The sequence below is a fragment of the Castanea sativa genome, chromosome 8 (genome assembly GCF_040712315.1).
Source record: "Castanea sativa cultivar Marrone di Chiusa Pesio chromosome 8, ASM4071231v1".
In the NCBI taxonomy this organism is placed as follows: domain Eukaryota; kingdom Viridiplantae; phylum Streptophyta; class Magnoliopsida; order Fagales; family Fagaceae; genus Castanea; species Castanea sativa.
The window spans coordinates 49479850-49495355 of NC_134020.1; the positions used below are offsets into that span (position 1 = coordinate 49479850).

At 34.4% G+C, this 15506-nt stretch overlaps 1 protein-coding gene across 1 annotated transcript; it reads right to left on the bottom strand.

The window, feature by feature from the left end:
- Nucleotides 1-8223: 8223 nt before the first annotated feature.
- LOC142607261 (L-ascorbate oxidase homolog) lies at nt 8224-10379 on the bottom strand. Its single transcript, XM_075778690.1, has 3 exons — nt 10132-10379; nt 8843-9952; nt 8224-8721 (listed from the first exon to the last, which is right to left on the bottom strand). Exons 1-3 carry the CDS (start codon nt 10377-10379, stop codon nt 8421-8423), a joined length of 1659 nt encoding a protein of 552 aa, XP_075634805.1. The 3' UTR covers nt 8224-8420.
- Between the last annotated feature and the right edge of the window lie 5127 nt (nt 10380-15506).

Here is a 15506-nt window from a genome sequence, read left to right on the forward strand (position 1 = left end):
CTTTGAAAAGCGCCGAGATAGGTCCCCATCATAAGGGAATATGACAGTCTTATTCTAGCACTTTTCTAAAACGCCGAGATAGATTAACCATGTGACAGCGTTTTCAAAAGCGCCAGTATAGGTCTCTCCCATAAGGGAAATCAATACCCCTATTCCAACGCTTTTAGGATAGACCTATTCTAGAGCTTTTGAAGCGCGAGGATATGGTAGTTTCAAAAATTAAATTAATTGAAAAAAACGATAAACCTATCCTATAGCGGCGATTATAAATTGCTGCAATTGGGCTTACTATACCAGCGTTTTTGGAAACCACTACAACAGGCCTCCTATTGCAGTGATTATTAAAGCATCGATTTTGAGCTGCCGTAATAGGATTTCTTGTACCAGCAGTTTCAAAAAGTGTTGGTACAGGCTTCTCTATTACAGCGGTTTAAAAAGCGCTAGAAAAAAAACGCTACTGTAGGACGATTTTTTGTAGTGTTTCATGAATCAATCATTGGATTATATTACCTCTTTATACCCATCGTGTTACAAAATATCAAGATAATAAAAAATCAATAAGTTTTTAGAGTCATGATTTTATTCCAAGGCAAGATTAAAATAAATAGATGAATGCAAAAATAATGTTAAAATTGTTAATTAATATAAGTAAAAATTACTAAAATTCTGTAATTAAATAAAATATAACTTATAATTTATATTTTCCTGTCTAGTGGCAATTCATTTTATTATGTTTATTGTTAGAGTTGACTTAATAATCATTGGAATGTTTAAACTACTTCATAGTCTAGATGACTACAGGTATTATTTTACATAAGTAAAAGATATAAATGAAAATAATCAATTAATAGATGAATTTAAAAGACTAATTGTAAGACATTCAAACAAGTTATTTTTATTAATTAAAATTAAAATAAAAAAATTATTGTGGGGAGTAAAAAGACCCTGATGGAGATATGGGCCTTTGGGCCGTGCTAAGGAAGGCCGACCTGCTCTTGAGTTTAGAACTTGTTAGTACTACGGGTCGGCCCATACGCCGAGGATCCGAGGATCCAGCCGAGGGTGAATTTCTCTTCGGACGGACACCGGAGAACCCGGGACTTCATGATAAACATTAGGCAATGACATGGTCAAAACCAATGGATAAAAGGGGTAAACCCTTGAATGTCCTAGAAGCACCGATGTTAGAGAAACACCAAGGATAAAGGCTGTCACCTCCACATTAAAGACCCTGCACCTACCACCCTGGCCGCATTAATGGGGAAGTGACACCTGAACAGTGGAAGGGAAACTTCTGGTTACTATTCAAAGACACTGAGAAAAGAAATATCTAGGCTAAGGGGGAGTTGGGGCAACACGTGTACAAAGTATCAAAAAGAAGAGTATTTAAGGAGCAACCTAGAACAGAAATAGGGGGCTTCCTTCTTTGTGATCTAAAGGAAAAAAGAAAGGAAGAGAAAGAAATAATATAAGAACAGTTCTCGGCTTACGTCCGAGCAAGTTGATTTACAATATTCCTTGTTGTTTTCATGTGTTTGCAATTTTTGGCTTGTCATTTAATCCTTAAACACTTCTAACCTGGGTTTCAAGCCCACACTCTACAAATCATATTGTTTAAGGCTCATTGGACCTGAGCCCGTAACTGTTCTTGGGGCCAGGTGCAATTGTGCACTTACAATTATCTTAGAAGTTAAAAATATGATAATTTACTCAATATCTTTAAATTTTTAAGTAAGCATTGATTTTAAAATGTTCTATGTATATGGTGTCTTTATTTGTAAATTAACAAAAAGCATCAATTTTTTTTTTCTATATTGACTTCATTTCCAACTATCAAAATGTGGTTTATTTAAAAAAGAAAACCAAGAAAAGTATAAAGTATTGTACAAGAAGTAAATACAACAATAACAATAAATAAAATTGGGCACATTGGTAAGGGAATGTTGCAATACCATAAGGTCCGTAACATTTTATATTTTAAGGCTACACCTAAAAGTTTTTTTTTTAATTTCTTAAACAGATTAGGAGAATTAGAAAATATTCTCAATGAAAATATTTTGAGTTTGTACTAATATTAAAAAATGGGATATTTTCTTTTAGAGGGTGGGTGGGCTCCAGGGTATTTTTCAAATGTCAATAATTATCCCATCATAAAACAAATTAAATTTTAAGGGTTTATTTATTTTAACTTTAAAATTATTTATAAATTATGAGTTTCTAAATCAAATAATAAAACAACATCCGGTTCACACGAAATTTAATGTGTATATTAAAAGCAACGAAATTTAACATGTACATGATCTGATAATCAGATTTTCAAAGTATTAATTAAAAAAATTATTGACTAATGTAACATTACGAAGAGTTACAATAAGAGTAATTTGATAAGGGTAAAATTTGTTGGCTAAGTCCCCAAAATTACTTGTGGGGAGTAAAAGGACCCGAGCAAGTATTTGGGCCTTCGGGCTCTGATAAGAAGGGCCAGTTCGTTCTTGACTAAAGGCCTTTAGGACTGCAAGTCGGCCCACACGCTGAGGGTCCGAGGATGCATCCGAAGAAGAATCTCTCCTCGAATAGACCCGGGATAACTTGGAGATTCGCTAGAAAGATCAAGGCAGAGTTCCGGAAAGACTGTTGGTTAAGAGGGAGATCCCTGTATCCTCTAGATGCACCGGTGTTAGAGAAATATCTTAGGAAAAGGCTGCCACATCCACATTAAAGATCCTGCACCTACCTCCCTGGCCGCATTAATGGGGAAGTGACCCCTGAACAGTAGAACTGAACCTTCTGGTTACTATTTAAACACTTGAAGAAGGTGGTATCAGAGGGAGAGGATAAGATTTGTGCAACACGTGGATAAAGCACCAAGAGAAGAAGTATTTAAGAAGAGTAAATGCCAAAGAAAAGGGGGATCGGTCAGTTAGCAAAATAGGGACTCAGAATTGTAACCTTCAAAGGAAAAAGAGAAATAATACAGAAATTGTCCTCGGCTTATATCCGAGGAAGTTCCTTTGTCATAATCATTCATTATTTGCAAATACTTTAACAACTTAGCCTGTTTATCAAGTTTCTAGCATCCTTAAACTAGATTTCAAATCCACACTCTACAAATTTCATTGTTTAAGGCTCATTGGGCCTGAGCCCACAGTTGTCTTTGGGTCCAGGTGCAATTGTGCACTTACATTACTATTAAAAAAATAATGTCTATTTCTTGTAGTGTGAAAGGTGGTGGTTTTCACTCTCCTCTCTTCTTGTCGAAAAACTTCCTCTTTGGCCTCAAAGGGTCAAAATGGCTTCTAAATTGTTTTTTTTTTTTTTTAATTACACTTTGTTTGTCACTTTTTTCTTTTTTTTTTCCTTTTTCTAATATTTGGTACAATGGAAAGTAAGAAGGGAATCCTACTCTGAAAAGCATTTTCTATGGCTAATCAAAAAGAAAGCAAAAAGAGGTTTTCTATGGTACAATTTTTAGAATTAAAAAACGTTTATTTGCCACCCTTTTATGTTCCATTAACTAATCCATTCTTTAGTGCTGCCAGAAACAACACCATTATCACTACTGTCACTACAACTATACCACTAATGTCGCCACACCACCATCACAACCACTATAAACAGAATTTGATGAAAAGATTGTATTGAATTAATGATATACAAGTAAATACAACAATAGCCATATATATAGGCTATTCCAAAACAGAGTGAAGAAAGAGAAGGAAAAAAAAACAAACTAACTAACCTAACTAACACTAATAGCTGGAATATATCTAGATTAGTTACAACAAACACGTGTGTGGAACACAGTGATTAATGGATACAAGAAAAACGACCAGTAGCTTAAGATCTAAAATACAAATTAAAGCTACTTGTAACTTAAGTCTGTTTCTTCTTTTCTTCTTTGTTCTTCTTCTTCTTCTTTTCTTCTCTACTTTTACTGGTAATACTCTGATAATAACCTGTCTCCTTTGATACCACTGTGCCTTCGTAACATGTTAATGAATTCATTGAAACTATAAAGGCATAAACCCTAAAACCATTAAGTCTTAAAGCCATTGAAAACATAAACTCTAAGACCTAAAATTCATAAAAATTTAAACCCTAGACCCTAAAGCCCAAGAGAAAGAGGAAAAAAAATCAAAACAAAAAACTTCAAATTTAGTTAAAATACCATTATTTAAGTAAATGCAACTAAAATCAATTATTTTTCTCAAGCTAATGATCAAAAGAAAAACAAATGTTTTTCGCATTTTTTCCCCTCTTTAAAAAATAAAATAAAAAATTCAAACCAAGATATTGACACCTAAAATGTTAGGCCAAGTGACTATCTACGTGTGAATTAAATTTTAACAAACTCAAGAAATAGTGACAAAAAAAAAATCAAGCCCTTTTGCAAAAAAAAAATAAAATAAAAAATCAAGCACCAAGAACGCAAACACACCAAATATAAGTGAAAAAACTTTAAGGAAAATCCACAAGACAAATCCTATAATTTCATTTTAGTTAAATAGATATTAAAAAATTCAATTTTATGTCAAAAATTTAAATTCACAACAGATTAGAGAAAAAAAAAATACAAGAATAACTATTCTTTAGGAATAAAATACATGTTTCTCAAAAAAAAAAAAAAAGGAATAAAATACATTATCATCAATCTTTTTTTTAATATCTAAAAGTTAAAGCATAATACTTATTATTACTACGATTTTGTTGAGCTACATCAGCATAGTATTTCGGTTCACTTTGGTCAATTTTGGTCCATTACGGTTCACTTTGGTCCACTTTGGTCAAATTTAGTCTACTCGGTCTATTTTGGTCCAATTCAATCCATTTTTTCTACTTTGGTCCATTTCATTCCACTATGTCCACTTTGGTCCATTCTGTTCACTTCAATCTATTTGGTTCAATTCGGTCCCATCCATTTGGTCCCTTTCGTCTACTTTGGTCCAACCAATGCAATTTGGACTATATTGGCCCATAAGGTCCAATTCAGTTAATTTTTCCACTTCGATCCATTATGTCCACTTCGGTCTATCTAGTTTACTTCAGTTCAATTCGATTCACTTTGTCCATTTCATCTACTTTGGTCCATTCGGTCCAATATGGCCTATTTTGGTCCAATTTAGTTCATTATGTTCACTTCCGTCCATTTCGGTCCACCATGTCCACTTTGGTATATTCGGTCCACTTCAGTTCACTATGTCCACTTTGGTATATTCAGTCCACTTTGATCCATTCAGTCCATTTTGGTCTATTTCAGCCCATTTTAGTCCCTATAGGTCCATTTGGTCCACACCTTTTATACTGTTACACATGGACAAAAATGAATATTATATTCATTATAGAAATACTTTATCCATAATAATTTCACGCAAAATCTTAGGTGACAAGTTGATACTGATTCTAATATGAGATCACCAACATCACTTTTTTACCTATTAATAACTACTTGTCACCTAAGATTTCTTGTAATAATTAATACATTTGAAAGTTAGAAAATTTGAAACCTAACAACTTGCCACCTAAGATTTGTTGTAATGCTCTTTTGGCTCTTCTGTTATTTTTTTTTTTTTTTCAATTTGGAAATGGTCTTAGAGTTGGATATATGTTTTGGGTTGGATATTTGATTATATTTTATATTCAATTGAACGAAATCACTTGATTTAAACTATTTTTATTAATTTAATTTTTATTTCATTAACTTATTTAATATTATATATACTTTTTTTCAAATTTATTTGGGTGATAAGTGCTCTATATGTACTTAACAAACATAGTAACTACCTAGCTGCTTTTTTTTTTCTTTTGTAGTTCTTATTTTAAAATTAAGATTTTCTAATATAGTTATTAACAATATGTGTTTGCTGAAAAAATTGTGTTCATTTTGATGTTCTTTTCTATATTGTTATATCCTATTGGCTTCCATGCATGGTGGTTGGTAACTTAATTTCCATTTTGAATTTACGTGTCATGCATGACTAAATAATCAATCATATATTCATCCAAATATTTAGTTTTATTGTACAATGTTGTTTTAAGTTTATGATCATGATTGCAAGCGAAAAAAAGTTTATGATTATGACTACAACTGTTTTTTACTCGATTGAGAAAATTATGGGATGCTCATGATGAATAGATGATGTAAGGACACGACTCACTCTACAACCTAAGAGATTTGGACAATAGCCTAATGAGCCCAAAAACAATAAATTTGATAAAGAGTAGGTCTGTTACTGAACGTTCAGTGAGTTAGAATGTAGATCACAATAGTCTAGTTGGCGTTAGAATGAGTTAGACAAACAATTTGAAAAGAAAAGATACTCTTCGGTCAGGTTCGAGGATAGTATGTTCTTATATATTTCTCCTAGACTAATACAAATATTCAAGTTCTTGATTACACAGTGGTTTCTCTTCTGGATTTCTCATGATCCCCACTGCAATGGAATCCTTCCTCTTTTATATTCCCTTCCCTCTTTTATATTCCATTCTGCCTTTTCATCTTAGTCTTCCACGTGTAAATCAGATTGCTAATCTCCTTGATACTTATCCCATCAGCACCAACTTGAAGTCTTGTGGGTAGCTGTAAGGTTGAAAGTCACTGTTTAGGTATCACTTTCACATTAATGTGGTCAGGGGGTTAGAATCGTTAGATGCAGAGCATTCAATGCGGTGATAGCAGTTTTTTTCCCAAATATTTCTCAATTCTCTATTGACTCACCTCTCTCTAAAACTTATCTTCCCAAGCGCAGTTACCTACAGCCGAGTACTTGATGGGTGGTCGGACTTTAGGCTTCTGCTCTATTGGCCGAAGTGGGATGCTCCTAGGAGAACGTCACCTATTCATTATGATCAGACCTCTTCCTCGGCCTAGTAATCTACTTGCCTTCACTAATACTACTTGTCTTCACTAATACATGCTTATCTTCAGGCTCTTTGATGTCCTCAGGCGAGACCCACGGCCCAATATCCTTATATGTGTCCTTCATCCCTACAGATGACAATGATAAATACTAGCAAATTTTTATCTTTAAAGCCATTACAAAATCTAAAATTTTATTTAAATTGTGCTTTTTATAGTTCTATATATTTTTGGCTTATTTCCAACATTGTCTAATAAAAATATGATGGTGTTAATATAATGGACAAAGATGGATTTTAACTATGAATATAATGGTGTAACTTTTTATTGGTTAGTAAAAGGTTAGATATTGTTTTCAAATAACTTGGTAACATGAAATCTTTCCTTAGATACATTTAATTTTCTAGCCTTTAAGTTTTAAAGTTTGTATTGGTAGAAAGTTTCAGTCTATATACTCATCATATTGTCGATAATGAAGTATATTAATTTATATGACTGACCATCAAACCATTATAAAGTTTATTTTTGCCTTCAATTAGAACTAATGCATTTTTACATAACCATAAGAGCCTAACAATGAAATGAATGAATTACAGTCACATGGAGACCACTAATAAAGACTATATTCTGTCTAAGACATTGTCTTTTGCTAAGAATGGATTCACCATTCACTAACAAAGGAAACTAAACTCTTAAGTGATAAAAATATATAGTAAAGATAAGTAATAGTTTTAAATTTCTAAGAAATAATTTTAAACTAATAGTAATCATTGGATATGCTCAAATTGAGAGCTAATCATAGAGTTTACTCCAAGGATAAATTTGAGGTATTTTAGTTTTTAATCTGCGCATTTATTTGACCGAGTCACCTCTTATTTCTTAGTAAGATGTTTACCAATCAACCCAGCATAAATTTTTGAAGGAATTCTACCAAGAGGATCTTTACTTTTTGCAGGTGTGGGAAGTCTTTGAAGAAGCCTTATAATTATTTCTTATTACAAGATAGCTATATCGATTCAAAGGTAACCACTTATATATTTCACAATGCTCTTCGAGGGATGCCATGGCAATTTTTTTTAAATTAAAATAACATATAAAAAAGAGTTTAGGCTTTAAGGAGAAGGGAATGAGAACTGATAAATTTTTATTTATGAGTGGTGACCTCCAACGGATTGTGCTTGGAGTTCAAATTGGACCATTGCCATTTTTATAATTTGGCAGAAAAATAAAAGCAGCAGCAAAGAAAAATTATACAGAGGCAAAATAACTTACACAGTTTTACTCAAAAGAACAAGAACTATATATAAAAGATAGTTATATTAAAATGAATGGAACAAAAATTTAATGTCGTGTTTAAAAGGTTATATAGAACAGTAACTCTATGTGTTTTTTCAATCATTGTTATTCTTTACCATCTTCTACACTCTTTGCATAAAAAATGCTTACAATTACGTAATTGTCTCTCATCTATTACACACGATGTATATCTGGTTCTCTCCTTCCTTCTCTCTCTCTCCCTCATTGTATGAAGTGGCGACATGGCAAAGAGGTACGTGGATCATCTTTAGATTTCGTATGGTGGGGGCTTGGGCAAATCTTTGACTATGCCACAGAGCAAGGTGTTGTCAGGAATGTTGTACTCATCCCTGAGGGATCGTGCAGGAGAGAGAACGCTAGCATAGAGCTCTTGCCCAAGGTAGCGTCTCTCAGTCAACTCAGACCTTATGTTCCACATGCCAGCATTGTCAAATGTCAAGAGGATAGCTGCAAAGGATTTGGGAAACACCTGGATTGTGTGCCTGCTTACAGCGTCAAGAAGATTGTAGTTCCTTCTGCGTTCTGGAGTCCACCTCCCAGGCTCAATACTGTTATCAAAAAACACATAAAATAGTCAATTTCTACGTCAAGAATCTCACATTTTTTTTATAAGATTCGAACTCAGGACTACTTGCTTTGATAGGAAATGGTAAATTTAATATAACTTACGAGACTGCGAAGAAGGAGTATCCATCCACATGCCATGACTGGATGCTCTTCTCGTGGTTCTCAAAGATGATCTCAATGAAGTTACGGAATGTCATGTTCAAGACATTGGGTGCCAAGGTGACTTTATCTACAGCTTCAGCTGGTGGGTCATCAGGGATGGTGTCGTATTTGAAGACCTTGTCTGCGACTCCATAATACTCAGCGAGCTTCACAGGTGTAGGAGGGTCGACATGGGATACACCATTGATAGCATATCGAAGCTTGCCATCGACCTTGGTTGCTGAGTTGATGAGCTTGATGGTACGGGTAATGTTAATAGAACCATAGTGATAGGAGCCCTGAGGGTTAGGCCTAGCAGCACTAGCAGTGAGGTTCCAACGGAAGGTACGGAATTGATTGAGTGACCAAGCCCAACCAACAGGAGCCTCAGGGATATCAGGTGAGGCTGGACCTTTTCCATTGGTGTAGCGGACGATTCCCTTGGTAGTGAGGACGGTCTTGGTGAATCGTGTGGAGGCCACAATGTAGTAGTCCTTGGGTTCTTGATCAGCTGTGACAAGAACCCCAAAGCATTGCCCTACATGAACATCAAGGGACTCGTATGTGTTTTGCACAGTGTGGGATCCTTCCATCTCCACAAGCTTCATTGGGTGGCCTTGGATCCTAAAGTTCAAGGAATTCTTAATCCCAACATTGCAGATTCTGTATTTGTAGGTTTTTCCAGGCTTCATGGTGAACAAAGGCTCTTCCTTGCCGTCACCCTTAGGGGATTTTCCATTGATGAGGACACCATCTGGCCTACCAAGGGAGCGGCCACTGTCCAAGAACTTCCTGAGAGCTGTGTGACTCTTGCTGTACCAGTCACCAATGAGCACAGTGTAGTCATCCTCAGGATCGGCATATGGGACGGGAATGAGCAACCGGCTGTTCACGCGGAGGCCGCCAAAGCCTCCAGCTGCACGATGCATGGCAGTTGTGGGATAGTAGATATAGCTCCCAATCTGGTCCTTAACTTGGAAGTGATATGTGTAGTTCGTGCCAGGGGGAATGGGGCACATGGTTCCCAACACTCCATCTTGCCATGAGTTCTTCCTATGTTGGATGCCGTTCCTAGATGCCAGATTAACCAAATCGAAAACATTAACATATATGATTGATGACATAACGATTATAAATTAACGTGTTACCAATCATTTAAAAAAAAAAAATCCAGACATTCATTTATTATTATTTTTTTGAAATCCAACTATTGAATTCATTTCCATGTTAGAAAAAGAGAGAATGAATACCATGTCACCAGGAATGGCTCATCGAGGTTGTTGTGGACGTTGATGACAATGTTGTTGTTGGTGGTGGAGTTGATATTGGGTCCTGGAAATTCACCGTTGATGAAAATGGCTTGTTGGGGGACTCCAAGTGGAGAAATGGTGCCATAGGTGACATTCCACGTGAAGAAGAGATAAGGGTCTTCACTCCGGACCACAGACATCGCTGCAGCCGAGAGGCACAGCAGAAACATAATCCTCAAGGATCCCATGTCTCTCTCTCTCCCTCTCTCTGTCTGTGTCTTTCTCTCTCTCTCTCTCTCTCTCTGTCTCTGAAATTAATCTTTTTCCTACTTGGGGAATGCTTTACATGTCCTTAAAAGTGGAAGAAGAGAGTTCTTCTACCGTCCTCATGGCACTCCAATCCCTTCCCTTTTTATATTTGTCAGTGGCTATTTTTTAACCATTGGAACATTCCGTTATTGTCTCATAGCTCTCCCTCTTTCTTGCCCCTTACATTGCGCCCTTCCTCTTATTTATTGTTTCATTGTATTTTTTTGACTATGTCTATGTCACAGGGGACGAAAGTGTACCTTATGTAATCCACGCGCAATTCCTTAAACTTAGTGTTGTTTTAATCCTGACCATTAATTGCAGTTTCTGTTTTAAAACAGATTTTTTCTTCTCATATGCCTGTCAATCTCATTTCAGTTTCACCACCGCTGTAGGTTTCTTAACGGGTCAAAGTCGTTTTGATTATTGTTTAAGGTAAGGATCAAACGGACAAAACCTTGATTTCACCGAAAAGTGAGCATGGTACATTCTGTATTTCCACAACAAGCTGATTCAAGAGTTACTCTCTCTCTCTTTTTTCTTGTTCTACAAAGTTGACATTACGTTTTATAGATTACTTTGTTGGTATTAGCCCCTCCCCCACGAAGAAAAATGATACCTCATTAAGTTGTGTCCCTGTACCTGCGATTTGTTGCTCAGAATCATCATTTTTCTTGACCCAATTTCACATCTGTCAGCTATGTTTTTTCAAGGTACTCTGTTTATTCTAACATGCTGAGGTTCAGAACTCTGATCTATATCCTACTCACTTCTCAGATTTTCAATTATCTTTTTGATCTGTTTGGTAGTTGGGGAAACAGATTGAATCATTAAAGAACAAAACTTTCACTTCATTTGTGTGTTTTGTGTTGCTTTTGTTCCTCGCTGGTTTCTTAAGTTCCTTTTGGAGTTATGGTTTTTGTCCACTGAATGTAAAATGTTCACGGCCCCTGCTGGCAAAATAAATTACTCTCTGTTTATAGTTGACAACTTATAATGTGGTTCCCTTTTTAATGTAAGCTTCAAGCTTTAGTACTGTTATTTAATTTGGATGCAAGTAAGGTAGACTGAAAGGTATGCAAATGTATTGGCTAGCTTATAATTCTGATCACATTCTACTTATAATAGTTTTAATTTTGATTACTTCTTGGTATGGAAGATGTGGTATTTTTCTAGTCATCAGTCATAACTCATAAGCAATGTGCCCTTTTGGGTCTGCTGGGTAAAAAGTAAGAGCTGTATTGTTGTTGGAAAATCATCACTAGGAGACTTGATGCCTCTCCTATTTTTCCAATTAAAGTATTAAATTCAGGTTATATTAAAATTGGCTTAGAATTGTGTCGAGACATAGCAGCAAGTTGTTACTTAGAATTAAATTGCCAAACTCTCTAATTATCTAGAATGTGTGGGCTTTGTGGTTAAGGAGTTACAATCCACTTAAGTTATGCAGCTGACAAAGTCCAAAGTGAATGAACTATCAGCTATTCTTAAGGATGTATAAACTTCTCAAACTGATATTAGTTGGCTTCAAGGGATAATCAAATCTTCACCATTAAATGAGACTATGTAGTCTCTTAGATCCAAGGCTGAAAATTTACAGGGAAGATCCTTGTTAAGTGAATTCTAGCAGTCTAATCATTTTATTTTCTCATGGTGTACAGGTGAAGAAATAAAAACCAATAGATAGTTTATCATATTTTAGCACGTTGAACAAGCAATGTGAAATAGTTGGCTTTGAGGCTGTACTTATTTTGCTGAGTCTAGAGCTTTGGGTTGGCATGGTTTGGTATTCATAATTGAAACATTTCACAAGCTGTTGAAGTTATATGTATATTCTCTATATTTTCTTTATATGGGGCCTCCTTTATGGTTAGGAGGTGAATCATTAAAATTGAAAAGCACTTTGTAATGTTTCACAATGTATTCATCAATTAGTATCATAATTAGAGTAAGATTAACTGAATGACATCTGATTTGAAGATTTTCTGAATATCTCTCTTACAGCTATATAACGAGCTTGACGAATTAGTTGATGAAATGAAGTAAATAGAGTAAGGTAGCCTTTTCTCCACAGATAAGTTCACTATACCAGCTGTCTCATCTGTGCTCCCGACCAATTGTGATTTTCGAGCTGAAAACTGATAGAACTTTCCAGACAAAACAAATGTTCTGTTTATGTGCACTCTTTGTACTGGATTGATAAATTATTTTCTCTCCTAGAATTCTGATAGGTTGACAATTTTAAACACTGTTGTTGCATGTACTTTAAAAGGGAAATTACCATAGTGTTGTAGCATACTGGTTAATTGTGATATACTTGTTGCTTGCTCAAGGCAGAGTCAGAGTAAATGCCATCATATACAGTTTCTCCCAGGCATGCTACATATTCAGAGGTTTAATGCCATTATATCTTTTGTCTTTTGGCTTTTCTGGATGTTTCACCAGCTTGACCTTTCAGTGTTAGAATTTGTCGTTAATTATAGATAGTCCACACCGACAAGGGTTATGCATAATGACTATTCTAATTGAACTCGATTTCACATTACTTAAAGGTTGGTCCATGTTGGTATGGTGTGTTATTCAGAATTATTTATTGATTGATGACATGTTTAGTGAACAGAGAAAACTTGAAAGACTCTGAAGTCTTAAAAGAGTTGTCAGTTTTTGTTTGCAATTACACATCCTCTCTTAGCTGTGGATCTAGAACTGTTTTTTTTTTTTTTTTTTTTGGCAGAGGTATTTAGTTAGTAGGTGTATATGGTGGAAATGAAATCAAGGTTTAGGCTTTGTTATCTTGTTATCTGGTATTTTTTTTCCCGCGGACATGTGCATTGCAGCCTTACATCATATCTTTCAAGGAAAAGAATAATATTGGCAAGTCCAAGCATAAGTTGATGTACCCCCACACCTTCTAGTTGATTAAGATTTGGGAATGAAACTTGCAAATTTGCAATACATAAGATTGTGAAAATGGTGCTGAAGTCAATTCTAAATTTACACTCCTTTCAAGCTTTATGAAAGAAGCAAGTCAGCAGAGTTGATTTGCCCAGGCAATGGATTAATGTTGTTAACTAGGAAGGGCTGCATAAAGGTTCTAAAGTCATCAAAATGGAGCCTGAACCCTGAACCATACCGGGGCTGTACGTCTCTTGTTTCTCATAATTTCATGCCATGTAACAGATCAAATGTACTAAAATCAGTTCAAGTTGATGATTTAGGCACTTGATTTTTTTCAAAATTTGTGGAATGTAAAAAATTGTTAAAAGAATGCATCAAAGAGAGGGTGTTCAAAATGGGTGGTCAGATGTTATCACATCAAGCTAATTTGTACCTGCATGTTTCTGACATTTTGCTTCTTTATGACGGGGTATGAGAATTAGTCAATTAGTATTAGGTTTGGCTGATTGTAAAGGGCAGTTGTGTAGATAATCTGTACGTATTTTTCTGTTTAGGAACAACTTATTCTCATTAGTTTATTTGCATTATGTAAAACAAAAGGCTAAAAGTGAGATTATTTAAAATAAAACTGAGACAAAAAGCAAAAAGTTGTCAAACTCATCTATATCTATATTTTATTTTATTAGAGATTATATCGTAAATTTCCACCTTTAAGTTTGGTGTCACATTGAATATCTGTTTTTGGGACTAGTATTTTTCTTCCGTTGGTAATTTGTTTACATTTCTCTCTTTAGATCCTAAGTTGTAACTGAGCTGTCATGTTCTTCTTGCCTTCCTATTTTTGTAGATTGTGCCCTCTTTCTTGGAAGGTTTGAAGCAATAAAAGTGTGAATGAGAGACTTTTCTTGTTACTCAATTATAATCTTTGTTGTTCAGTCTTTTTATCTCCTTAACGGCAATAGTTAATCCTACCCTTTTCATATAGTTAATTATAGTTCGTTTTATCATATTGGAAAGCTTACTCTATGTGGACTTTGCAAAATGTAATGTGATTTTAAAGTAACCCAGTTTGCATCTCCTAGAATAGCGATAAGAATCTCAATAGTAGCAGTTTCATAAATTCATTTTTCTCATCTGTTAAACTTTGAAACAAACAAATTATTATAAATAAATAAAATAAAAAATAAAAAGACTTAAAACAAACACACACAAAAAAAAATTCTTTATAGGGAAAACACACAAAATAGAAAAGAGAGAAAAGAAAGGCAAAAATGATTTTACACTCCATAACTTTGATAAACGGTCATTTTAGTCCCCTATAATTAACAATTATTATTTTAGTCCACTAACTTTGATAATAAGATTATTTTAGTCATTCCATTCATTGTCGTTAAAAAAATTTTAATTAACATCCTTACAATGACGTTGTTTAACTTTTATAAGAAAAAAAATTCATCAAGTTAATAGACTAAAATGATAATTTTTTAAACTTAGTAGGCAAAAATGATAATTGTTTAAAGTTAATAGGCCAAAATGATAATTTTAAACTTACTGAATTAAGATGTTGATTGATAAGATTGAATGGACTAAAACAATAATTTTTAAACTTAATGAACTAAATGACAATTGCAAAAAGTTATAAGGTGTAAAGTAAATCTGATGGGGGCTGGATTTCACAGCCAATGGCTTGGCCTAGCTATGAGCCTTGAAGGATGGTCTTAATTTAGCATCCCATCTTCTTATCAAAAAAAAAAAAAAAAATTTAGCATCCCATCTTGGAATTAATTCTATTAGTAGAATTAGATTATGAGATTATTGTTTTATTGCTTAACAACCCCTCCTTGAATCATCTTAATATGGAGCCTTTACTCAATGATTGCAGGACCCTATTGAAGAAGTTCCGCAAAATTTTAAACTTAAAGCATATTTATAGGGGGACTAACCAGAATATCAGATACACTTGCTAAGTTAGGAGCTAACAAATCTTCCAACTTTGTTATTTCTGATAACCCACCGTAAGTGATGGAAAACTTACTGGCTTTAAATAAAATTGAACTTTTCTTGTAATAACTTATTCACGCTGTTATTTTACCATTTTACCACCCAAAAAAAAAAAAAAAAGGAGAGAGATAAAAACAATCATAATCTTCTATCTTTGGGAATTTTCG